This window comes from Hemiscyllium ocellatum, chromosome 3, assembly GCF_020745735.1.
Source record: "Hemiscyllium ocellatum isolate sHemOce1 chromosome 3, sHemOce1.pat.X.cur, whole genome shotgun sequence".
NCBI lineage: Eukaryota > Metazoa > Chordata > Chondrichthyes > Orectolobiformes > Hemiscylliidae > Hemiscyllium > Hemiscyllium ocellatum.
The window spans coordinates 69564322-69577408 of NC_083403.1; the positions used below are offsets into that span (position 1 = coordinate 69564322).

At 39.5% G+C, this 13087-nt stretch overlaps 1 protein-coding gene across 2 annotated transcripts in view; it reads right to left on the reverse strand.

Annotated features, from left to right (window-relative positions):
• cep85l (centrosomal protein 85, like) overlaps nt 1-13087 on the reverse strand; it is a 289277-nt gene that overhangs the window by 230276 nt on the left and 45914 nt on the right. Inside the window, exon 1 of one of the 2 annotated variants that reach the window (XM_060850767.1) lies at nt 5713-6010. The exons of the other annotated variant lie outside the window; for it this stretch is intronic. Within the exon in view, the coding sequence (XP_060706750.1) occupies nt 5713-5773 (61 nt within the window). The 5' untranslated portion in view covers nt 5774-6010. Of the gene's footprint in view, nt 1-5712; nt 6011-13087 lie in introns of those variants that run through there. 2 annotated transcript variants of the gene reach the window in all.

The following is a 13087-nucleotide window of genomic DNA, read 5'->3' on the forward strand; positions in this document are numbered from 1 at the left end:
CAACTGGATTACTATCGCTGAATGGTATCAATAGTATCATTTCTGAGGGCCACCACTGACCCAAACTGAACTGCACTCACCATATAAACACTGTAATTCAGGGTTTCGGGATCCTGCAGTGAGTAACTCACTTTCTGACTCCCAAAACCTGTCTACCATTTATAAGGCATAAGTTAGGAGTGTGATGGATGGAATACTCCCCAATTACTTAGGTAAATGCACCTTCAACAATATCCATTAAGCTTAGCACCATGAATGAACAACACAAAAAACGTTCAGCCTTACTCGAGTACTGAATCCAATTCCCAGCACCACACTTTTGGAAGGCATTGAAGAGGATGCAAAAAATACTCACAAGAGTGGTTAGAGTGATAAAGAACTTCAGCTACATAGATCAATGAATTGGAGAAGTTGGGACTGTTCTTGGGGAAGTAAAGATTTAGAAAAGACTTCATAGAGATGTTCAATAATGTGAAAATTCCAGACAGAATGGTTGAGAAACTGTTTCTGTTGGTGGTTGCGTTGAGAAGCAGAGGTCACAGATGTAAAATAATTCACAAAAGAAACAATACAAAGAACAAAGAAAATTTACAGCCCAGAACAGTCCCTTCAGCCCTCCAAGCCTGAGCTAATGCAAATCTACTGTCTAAACCTGTCACCCAATTCCTAAGCCTCTGTATCCCTCTGCTCCACACTTACTCATGCATCTGTCCAGACGCATCTTAAATGAATCTACCGTGCCTGCCTCTATTACCTCTGCTGGCAATATGTTCCAGACAGCCACTACCCTTTTATGGTATTATGAGGAAAACCTTTTTTTTAAATGCATGTGTGCTTAGGATCTGGAATGTTCTACCAGAGTGTGTGGTGGAGAGGCATTCAAAAGTGAACTGAGTGATTATCTGAGGAGAAATCATTCACAGGGCTAAAGGGAAATGGTGGGAATGGGCACTCAGTGAGTTGCTTTTACAGAGGACTGGCAGAGACACAGTGGGCTGAATGGCTTCCTCCTATACTGTAATTATTTTATGGATATACCAAAGGCAAGATGCCAATATTTTAATTTTACTTGATGTTGCAAAAATTGGAATATAAAACAAGATACAAACTTTTCTTCCTGTATTAATTAATTCCTTCCTGCCACCAATCTTTTACTATACTATTGCTATTACAGTAGGATGAAGCCTGTCTTTGACAATTTTAAAGAATGATAATTTTAATCTTCACAACCACATCAACACCCATTCCAGTGACCACCTGTTCCTCATGTATAAAATGGGGCATGATCTAAATCAGCATCCTCCACCAGATTGGTCCAGGCAAAGATAAACTCTAATATAAAATTCGGTTTATCTTTATAATTGCGACTTGCAAGTTAAATTGAGTCGAAAAAAGTTCAAGATTTAAAACTGTCTAGTCTGTAAGTTTACATTAATTATAGAAAATATCATGGCCCTGAATGTTTGCAAATGGTGGAAATTGTTTATCAGTCTCACATCATAACAGCATTGTGGAAAATATTGTAGAATTTTGGAGCCTATCATTCTCCCATCTTTCACTGAAAAAGATTTTTCCTGTCAAGTACAAGAACAAATGTTGTGTGAATTACCAACAAGTTTAGAAATCCATAAGGGGTGCAATTGCAGCATTTGCACCTATGGCATTGTCATGTTAATTGGGCTTTCAAGAGGGGGAAGGGCAGAAGCCTGAAGGAATAGGCCTTATGGCATCTACTAAAAATGTAAGTGAATAGTTTTTGTGCTTTAATTCTTGGACATGTTGCAGAGTTTGTTATTCTCTTCATTTGGTTGACAAGATAAGTGATGAAGGTGGTAAAAACAATGGGGTAAAAACAATGACTGCAGATGCTGGAAACCAGATTCTGGATTAGTGGTGCTGGAAGAGCACAGCAGTTCAGGCAGCATCCAAGGAGCAGCGATTTCGCTGCTCTTTGGATGCTACCTGAACTACTGTGCTCTTTCAGCACTACTAATCCAAGATAAGTGATATTGACAATCTCACCAAATGAAAGGCAGATTTGCATTTCTGTAACGTCTTTCAAGGCCTTTAAGTACTTTTGAAATGTGGTCACTGTTGTGATGTAGGAATTGCTCAGCTAATTTGCACAGATCTCACAAAATGCAATGCGATTCTGACCAAATCATCTGTTTTGATAATATTTACTGGAGGTTAATTATTGGACAGGCCCTAAAGACAACTTCTTTACTCATCTTATAAAAGGTGCCACGAGATATTTTACATTGCATGCAAGCTCGGTCACGGCCTCAGGTTAACGTCTTGGGTGGAATTGGAGGATCAAGAAACAAATTGCAGATTGAGATCCCATAATGGTTTGGATCAGTTCAGAAAACATTTTGCTGCCACAAAGCTGGACATCTCTCCAGAGTGAATGGATCACCATGATAAGATTCAATTAATTTGCCTGTTTGCCAACTTCAAGGAGGATCTTGAAATTATGCCCTTTAACGTGCAAAGATGCTTTTGGTACATTTGACAAGTTTGTAATATATTTTATCCATTAAAGAACTGATTACCAAACACCACAGAACTAGTGGTTTTGTGTGGTTGTAAACTCATTCTCAGGTATTTACAGTTGAGCTCAGAGGTTGTGACACTGATCAAAAATGCTTATTTTTGTGGTAAAACCAATTTAAGCTATACTAAAAAAACTACACTATGTTGTCAACCTTAAACATAGCAATTAATTATTTTAATGCATTTTGTAAAATATCCTATATAAAACTGCCCAATTGTGTAAGGCTTAAAGCAGATTTAACATTCAACAACACATAATCAAATCTGAGTGAAAATTTGTGGGGAAAAAAAACAATCAGTCTGGTGCAATTTGCACCCAGATCATCAATTCCAATCAAAGCAGAAACCCCTGACCATGATATCTAATTGAAGCTGGGATTTTAAGTAAATTTATGGAGGAGATAGATTTTTAATTAGCAGTGGATTGAAGGATTACGGAGAGTGATCAGAAAAGTGGAATTCAGGCTGAGATGAGGTCAGCCATGATCATATTAAATGGCTGGGCAGTCTAGAGGGCTGAATTGCCTCCTTCTACCTGTCGTTCTCATCATCTAATTGGTACTACAATAATTAAAACTATAATACTTAAAGTAGAATTGAAGCATGTAGTTTATTTTTGCATATCTAGGATCTGCAATCGTAAAATATTAGTAGTACAGACATATTCCAAATATAGTCAAATTGTACTGATGCACCTGAAAGATTATCTCAGGGAAACATTAAAATTTGGATATTCCATCTCAAAGGAAATATTTAACAAGACAAACCAGTTGCACTGCAAACTAACCTCACACTAACTTCAGTCCCTGAAGGCAATGTACAAAGCAACACTATAGTCATTTGCCTCTATAATGATCTTCTCCTATGCCTTGGAAGAAGAAAGATATGACTGTGAAATCTTAAAGCAATATTACAAGTATTTGAGTTACCAAAGTGAGGATCATGAATTTTCAGAGTAGAAATGTTGATGTCTATTGTCTTCATCATCACCTCCAATCAAATACAGAGCAGCCAGAAGTCATTTAATGTCAGTCTACAATGCTCCAACCATTAACTCATGTTGCTACACAACTTTTCTCCCTGCTGGGAATGGTCATTCATTTTGGGGTGTTGTTCATTGGCAATGACAACACTCTGGTGCACCACCCAAGTTGTCATTGTACTTCTCTGAACCTGGGACATCAGTGAGCATCAAAAACCTCTGGAGGCAATCACAGTTCAAATCACACCTATCCTTTCCTGTAATAAATAAGATTGGAAATTTATGGAATTTCTTCTTCTTAGTCAAGAACCACAGAAGTTGGAGTGCACCTTCTGATATTAACTAACTCAGCATACAAAGGATTGAGTGGGATACCTGGCTATTCAGCTTTAGTTCAATAACATACCGTTCAGGTGCTGCATTTACCTGTGGAAACACTGACACCAGTATTGTGGGCTTTCCTCTCTTCAGAAGAGAATGCTCTATTGATATTGTACAAATGTGAACATTTCCCATCCTCGCACACCAACCAACATAATGCCTTGTCTGATCACTAATTTGGGATGAATTATGAATGATTTACACTTGGACATACCTGAAGTAGTTTGAAACTATCTAATCTTGTTTCACCTCAGAGCATTATGACTTCAATGCATCATGGAGGTCATGAAGGACTCTGGCCCAAACTGTCAATTCTCCTGCTCCTTGGATGCCGCCTGGCCTGCTGTGCTTTTCCAGCACCACACTCTCGACTTCAATACACCATGGTAAACTTTAAGTTACTGCTCTATTTCATTCTTAAGGGTGTAACTTGCTGAATTTATTAATTTAACTCAAGGTGGTGATCATTCATCATTGCAATTGGTTTCAGTGCCTCCTTGTGCTGGGGAGAAATACAGCCAGGTTTCCTGATTCTCAATCATCATTCAGTGAGCATCTACTGGAATATGTGGACAGCAGATGAGGACAGGATCAGGGTCAGTTGTATATAGCTTCTTGATGCCCACCATCTCAGTACCTAAAGAATAACCATTTCTGTTTTGTACTGGTGTCATACCGTGGGCTAAATTAACTTCTTTAGGAAAGAAATGGAAAAATTTGAGGACAAAAAAAGTGAAAGGTAAGTGTTGAATCGAACTTTCCATGTTGTTATGTATTGCCACATAATAGGTGGGTTATCTCAGAATGATTTGCTGACAATAGCCTATTTATTGCTTTGGTTAATTTACTAAAGGAACGATTGCACTACTTAAGTCTCTTCTATTTAGCTAGCAGTGGATACATCACAACATAGACTATTAATCTGTTTTAGGGCTGTTCAGAGCAAAGAGGAGGTCCTAATTTAAAACTAATCAAACCTTGAACACATTTCTGCCATCAATATTAAACCTAGAATTTCAAATACATTAAGATCTTGCTTTTAGCAAACTTTAGACCTGGGCTGACATATGGTTATCAATTAGCCTTGGCTCCAAATAAAGAAACCAGCAGACATTTAAATAAAAAGCAATATTTTAGGCAAAATAAATAACTTGCTAATGAAAACTCAACTTAAATTCTACTGTTAGTACATGGAATTGTAATCCTATTCCTTTTCACACATTGCAACGTTGCCATAAATTACTAAATAGCAGAAATATTATTCCAGCATTTCTAATTATAGTGTTTATCAAAGTCATCGTAATTTAAATGTGTGAGGAAATTCTATTAACTCATTTTAGATGAACACTATTTCTGTAAGGGCATAAAGTTCGAGGCCTGTCATGCAAGATTGACATTTAACCTGAAAAACCAACACATAATAATCTCTATTATTATTAAAATGAAGAGTGGTAAAGCATCGTTCTAGGCTTCATTAGACCAAGCTTTGTTTCCATTTAAATGAGACACCTCTACACTTTCTGGAAGAGAACCACTGTTTACTAATTAACCTCAATACAGTTGAGTGTCTTCACAAGCACTGAATTTGACTGCGGCTTTAATGTTCTTATCCTTGTCATTCAGGCGCTCTGAAAGCCTGAACGGTGACTCGCTTCTCTGGAGATAATCTTGAACCGTTCACACCGAGTAGCCAGGCTGCTGGGAGGAACATTCCTTTCCAGCTGGGGCGTTCTTATTCAGCAAAAACAAAAATCTGCTTACTGAATCAGGATTTGTTTCAACTTGCTTTTTACCTGTTTGTCTGCTGCAGTTTATAAATCCACTCTTGTAGTCCGAAATTACTCTGCCCCACATCGCGAAGGGTTAAATAATGACACCAAAAGTAATCTCGAATTGACCATAAAAGTACTGCAATCAGTTGCTCAAAATTTCTTTGAAACAGTGTCCGACTTGAGGTCCATTTTGTGGGATTCTCTACGGATGTGATTCCCGAGGGTGAAGTAAACAGATTCTTGTAGTTTCCTGCAGCTGTAATCCTGAGGATATCATACAGCCCCCCACCCCTGAGCTGCTCCGATACACTGATACAGACAGCCTGGCGGGTTTACTAGGATGTGATCTCACTGAGCTGCACTGTGTTCACAGGCAAATTCAATAGAGCTCAGTCTCCTCCCACAAACCTCTGGGCTGTCACTTATTAGCTTAGTCTGTAAACCCTCACTGGCTGCTAAAGAGCAGAGAGAAAGAAATTAACCAGTCCTAAAAGATTTGGATTTTTTTCACTTGGTTTCCAGTTTTACAGAATGGGCATCGTTACGGTGCTAACACTTATCTGTAGCCAGTTAAATGTAGCACAGCTGGGCTTTCTATGGGGATATTGTTTCTTTGCTTGTCTGTGCCCTAAGGTCCATCTCTAAGCAGTCCCTCATGTTGTCATACATCTGCTGCATAATACATCATGTTAATTTCTCTTCAGACTGTGGATAGCACTCTGAGCTTTGGTGGAAAGTGCACACATGATGGAGACTCCCTGTGAACTATTATGATTTGTCATATGGTTCCAGTTTACGAGAATTACTCAGATGAATTCCCCTGTTCTCTTTGCTACAGAGCTGACCAGCTCAGGAAGTGATATAACATGACATGTGTTACTTACATGAGCAGTGGCTTTGTATGATACAATATGTGGTTCACTTTCTAACTGACACACAAGAATTTAATTTACACATACAAAATAAACGGAAGGGTCACTCAATCCACAATGTTAACTCTGATTTCTCTCTACTAATGTTGGCAGACCTGCTGATCTTTTCCAGCAATTTCTGTTTTTGTTTCTATGTACAGCATCTGCAGTTTTCCCAGTTATTTGAAATCATTTTGAATCTCTTTAATGGTGTAATGTAGCAGGACAACACATGAAAATGTTCTCCACCAATTTCATCACACCTACTGCAATTACCCTTTTGTCAACAATCCATACAAAATGATGTTTATTATGTAACATTGCTTTTTAAAAAAACATTTTTTGATGTACTTACTCAGAATTTGCCCTGAAATTAACCACAGGGCTCTTTCTCCTTTGCGAGATATCAGAACTGAAGTTAACTGGATAGATAAGACCAGCAGGAAACAAATTGGAACGGAAGACACCAAACTTTACAGAAATGAAAAAGGATCAATGCCAGATTTCAACGACTACGGTTTGCATTTACGAAGCACCAGAAGGGTAGTAGAAACATCCCAAGGCACCTACCAGAAGAACTTCAGAAGCAGTATTCCTGTTGAGTCTGAAAGTGTTCACAGTATCATAGAATAGTTACAACTTAGGAGACCATTCAGCCCATGCCAGTCCTCTGCTAGACTGGGTCCACTGCTCCTTCGTTGAAGCCCTGGAAATGTATCCTCTTCAGAAAATTACCAACTCCCCCTTTGAAAGCCATGCTGCTACCAAACTAACTGGCAGTGCACTTCAGATCCTAACCATTCCCTGTACAAAAAGATTCTCCCACGTGCCATCTTTGGTTCTTTTTCTTTTACCATTCACTTTACATCCAAGTCCTTTGGTTCTCAATCCTCCCATCAATAGAAACAATGTCTCCTTATCTATCCAGACTCACCATGACTTTGAAAACAATCAAATCTCCTTTTGTCCGAGAAGAACAGACTCAACTTCTGCAACTAATGCGTTTAACTGAAATCCCTCACCACTGGAACCATTTTTTGTAAATCTTTACTGCATCCTTTCCAATATCTTCACGTCTTTCTTAATTGGGATGTCCAGAGTACTCCTGTTGAAACCAAACCAACTGTCTTATAAAGATTCAGCATAACTTGCAGAAACCAAAAAGCTGATAACCACTTCCTCAACCTGCCTTGCCATCTTCAAAGATCTGTGCTCAAAAATGTTGAGTCGCTCAGCTCATGTTCCCCCTTTTAAGTAATACACTGCATCTTATATTACCTTTCATTATTACTAATTCACATTTCTCTACTCCAAATTCAATCTGCTGCATGCTTGCCGATTCCTATCTATGCTTCTTGAAATTTTTTGTTTTATCTTGTATTTGCATTACTTCCAAGTTTTTCCATAAGCCACAAATTTTGAAACTGTGCTCTGTACACCAAAGTTTAAGTAATGAAATCAAGAAAAGCTATGGTCTTTGCATTAACACCACTGTTTATCTTCTTCCAGTCCAAAAATAACAAATCACCACTAATTTCTGTTCCCTTTCGCCTCAGTCTGCTTCACACCCAGTCCACTTTTTGTTCCATGAGTTTTGACTTTGTTAACAAGTATTACATGGTATATTATTAAATGCCTTCTGGAAGTCCATGTACATCAATCACATCAATGTTAACAACCCTTTTGGTTAACTGATCAAAAAATCTCAATCATGTTTGTTAAACATGACTTGTGTTTATTAAATCCATGCTTATTTTGCTTAATTAATATACACTTGTCCAAATGACTACTAATATTCCCTGTTTGTGTTTCAAAAATCTTTCTTACTTTTGTTCTCACACCATTTGTTTTATGGTGTGATATTTGCATTTCTCCAGTCCTCTAGGTATATTATAAATTATCATCCTTACCTCTCTCAGCATCCTTGCATTCAATCCACCTGGCCTTGGAGACTCATTATGTATAAGTACAGCTATTCTTTCTAGTACCTCCTCTAACAATGGTTGGTCTATCCATCAACTAGCATATTTTTCCATGGCAAGGACAGATGTATTCATTTAGTACTATATCCTCTATCTCCATGCATAAATCCCCTCTTTCAGACTAAGCACGTGAGATATTTATCAACCAGAAAAAAGAATGATATTCAATCTCCCTCCAGGATTGGAGAAATTACAGGCAGCCTGGAACACAGTCTTGGAGAGTCACTCACTATAGACTGGTGATCCACAATAGCAACTCTTCGACTGACCATGAAGGCTATATATCAACTGTTCTGACAACTAGCAAATAGGATTGTGCCCGTTCCAGGCTTAACTAGACAAGTTGCTTCATCCTTCTGACCCACATTGTTTTAAGGCAAGAAACCTGGAGATATCAAGATGTTCGTCACACCAGCACCTCAGAACTTTTTAAAAATAAAACTGCCTCATAAGATATGTGCAAATTGCTAATTTGGGGAACTTTAAAAGAAAAGGCAAAAATAAATTGAGATACACGTCACAGTTGAAAAAGATTCTTACTAAAATTTAAAATGTTGGATCAAAGACTGCAGCTGTATGGATGGATAAAAATGTTAGACCGACTACAATGTCTTTGAAGAAGGCATCTGATGTGGAAGAATCACTAAATGAAGCTATGTTAAAAGTAGAAAAATAGCTTAAGTGGATAAGTCACCAGGTCTCGTCAGCATTGAAAATTCTGAAGTCGCAAAAGTAATTACCATAATTGTCCAATATTTTTCGAGAAAAGGACTTATAGCAAAGAACTAAAAAGGCGGTGAATCTGTTTCAAATTGGGAATTGGGTAAGTCATGCATTTATGGTTTAAGCAGCATTGAGATGATGAATTAAAAAGAAACATGTTAGGACCAAGGGATATGAATAATAAAGAAAGATAAAGACTAATCAGGGATATCAATTTAAATGGATAGGTCATGACAATTAACTTATTTTATTTAAGGAAATTTGCTGACCATGTGAAAAAAGTAAGTGCACTTTTGGATGTTTTAAACATGTTTGATAAAGTGTCACACAAGAAACTTGTGCAGACAAAGGCACAAGGGCAATAAATTGGCCTCAGCAGTGGCTGTTTTCTGAGAGTTTACAAGAGCCTTTAGGAACTTGCAGCACACATACAAACGTTTGATGTGCAGCATGCTGAATATCTCCTTGCTGAAGCCATTCACAACTCCACAATTACCATCTGCCAGACCAATGCAGAGCAGGCAGATTGAGGCAGTGAAAAGTAAGAAGTGAGAAATGGCAATTGAACAGTGCCCAAGCTTCTAGATGAGGGATGATGGGAGTGAGAAGTGGTCTCAGTGGGAGGCCATATCCATCAAGCATTCAGGGATCAATCTTATGCCCTTAATCTCAGAGAGGAACAGTATGTGAGACACCAGCACTTTGAGAGTGCCTCATAAAAATCTGTCATGACTGAAACCCGAGAGTACAAAAAGGATTATCGTTGTCCTTAACTGTGAAAGTGACTGTGCTGATTAATCTTCATTTGCCTGCCTCCTTTCAGCTGGATGCCGAAGACATTAGCAACATTTTTCAGTCTGCTGTGCACTGTTGTATAATACAGGTTACTGAGGATCTTGGTTCAAAGAGAGAGAATTCATCTCATTCTCTCTTGCAGGCAAGACAAGCAGATAAAATGAGCATAAAGGTTTTAATGGGTTTAAGGACTTCTTCATGATGGGATGTTTAGGACTGCCACACACTGCTTTGTTTGTATTGCATGACAACTCTGCTGTGCGTCAGAACAGAAAGTGATTCCACTCCTTCAAATGTCTTGCTGGTGTGTGGCCACTGACAGCACTTCATAAAGCCAATACTTGCCATAGCCAGTATTCAGAAAGGACCATGATACTTTCCTTCTGTGGCACTTCTGAAGTTCAGCACTTTTAAAAATCAGTCACTATTAACAGCAAGGGCTATCCCACCGACAAGATCTAGAACACAACCCATGCACACATTAACGTCATGTGTATATTGAAAGCCATGCTGCCACATGAAATGTGATAGTGTAGTCTGCAGCATGCTGAAGCAATGGTTCGGCTGCTTGGGTCATTCTGCACTATTGTGCTGAGTGTATCTCCGTACACTTGGTAATGTGCTGTATGATGCACAACCTAATCATCGTGAAGGGACTGCACTTGTCAGCAGCTGTCAAATGAGAAGCTGCATAGCAGAAGCATTAGAAAGAACAGAAGAAAGAGCAAACTAGACAGTTCTTTGATTACCAGGCTGTAAGCAAAAAGCTTATTCAAGTGCAACTTATTCAGAAGACTGCAAACAATATTTCCCAATTGCAAAAATACTCCTTCCCTGTGTCTTAGACCATTCACAGTGAGAACACAGTCAGTCATAATATTAAGTGAAACGCCATCACAAAAGAAATTTCAAAATTAATTTTGATAGAATTCTATACTGTATATGACTGTACATTATCCAAATCAATGAATGATTTTATTCTCACGTATTTTACAGTGAGAGAAAAAATAAAATACAGTGAAAAGCTTTTCCACTGCCATCACGATGCAGTGCCATTTCGAATATTTTAAGACTAAGAAATAGAAAGATATAGGTTAAACAGAGTCCATCAGTCTTGAATCAGCTCATCACTGATGCCTGCACTGCTATCCCTCTTCCATCACTTCACCACCGTCTATACCAGACTCAACCAACGTTGAAGTCATAGAGTCATAGTGATGTACAGCATGGAATCAGACCCTTCAGTCCACCTCATTCATGCCGACCGGATATCCTAACTTAATCGAGCCCCGTTTGCCGGCACCATATCTCGTTAAACCCTTCCTATTCATATACTCATCCAAATACCTTTTAAATGCTGCATTTGTACAAGCCTCCACTAATTCCTGTGGCAGTTCATTGCATACACGCACCACCCTCTGTGTGAAAACGTTGCTCTTTAGGCCCCTTTTATATCTTTCCCCTCTCACCCTAAACCTATGCCCTCCAGTTCTGGACTCACCCACCCCTGAAAAGACCTTGTTTATTTATCCTATCTATGCACCTTATGATTGTATAAACCTCTATAAGGTTATCCCTCAGCCTCCAACACACCAGAGAAAACAGACCCAGCATATTCTGCCTCTCCCTCTACCTCAAATCCTCCAACCCTAGCAACATCCTTGTAAATCTTTTCTGAACCCTTTCACGTTTCACAACGTCCTCCTGATAGGAAGGAGACCAGAGTTGCACGCAATATTCCAAGAGTGACCTAACTAATGTCCTGTGCAGATGCAACATGACCTCCCAAGTCCTATACTCTGACCAATAAAGGAAAACATACCAAATGCCATCTTCACTGATCTAACTACCTCCGACATTACTTTCAAGGAACTATGAACCTACACTCCAAGGTCTCTTTATTCAGCAAAACTCCCTAGCACTTACCATTAAGTGTATAAGTCCTGCTAAGATTTGCTTGTGCAAAATGCAGCACCTCACATTTATCTAAATTAAACACCGTCTGCCACTCCTCAGCCCATTGGCCCATTTGTTCAAGATCCTGTTGTACTCTGAGGTAACCTTCTTCGTTGTCCATTATGCCTCCAATTTTGGTGTCATCTCTCTTCAGGCCTCGACTTTCACCACTCAGCAGGTTCTCCGCTGCAAACACCTCACGGCTGCCTGTGCTGAATCAAACCAACACTAGAGTCTCATCTTTCGCTGCTGCTCTGGTATTGCAAGTCACCACAAACATGGCCACCACTTGCTCCTCCTCTTCCTGATGCTGAGTTCCCAGACCCGCAGCTGCCTCACTCTCTAACCCTAGTCTCCAGCTATTGGCAGTTCCATGCAGTGAGGCCGCTGATCTAGCTCCGTTCCCAGGAGCTGGGCAGGAGACATCCCAAGGAGGGAATGTGATGGCAGGATCTTCCTCATACTTGAGTAGCAGGGTGAGGAATGCCATCCCAAAAGCAGGGCTCAGGGCACTACTCACTCTCACTTTGAGGTTTCGACTCACCGCAAGCTCCAGCGAAACTGGAAACTACACAATTCATACTTTTCTAGTTTCTTGATGCCTTTCTTTGCTGCCTTTCCCAGTCCTAGCACTCCTGTGCAATACTGGCCCTGATAACTATAATATGGTTGGTGGAAAGCTGTTGACTTTCAGCGAAGAAGACTGCAGATGGCCTTGGAGGTTGGACTCAAACAGTTCTTGCCTAGTAGGCCAGGCTTTGGATTACATTATTCCAGCATTGGCAGCATGCAATCTGGATTGAGTGTTTTGCAGGTGACAGCAGGTTTATGGGCAGAGTGACAGGGCTGGGAGGAAATGCTACTTTCTTCAGGGCAAGCACAGCCGTTTACTGCACAAGGGAGGCAATGTCACTATCCCTGAGCAATGTCTTCACAATCCTAACAATCAGTGATAGACCAATTGCTGGGCTATCATGTAAACCAGCAAGTTCCTTTATCTGTAGCCATGATACTACAGTCAGTCTTCAT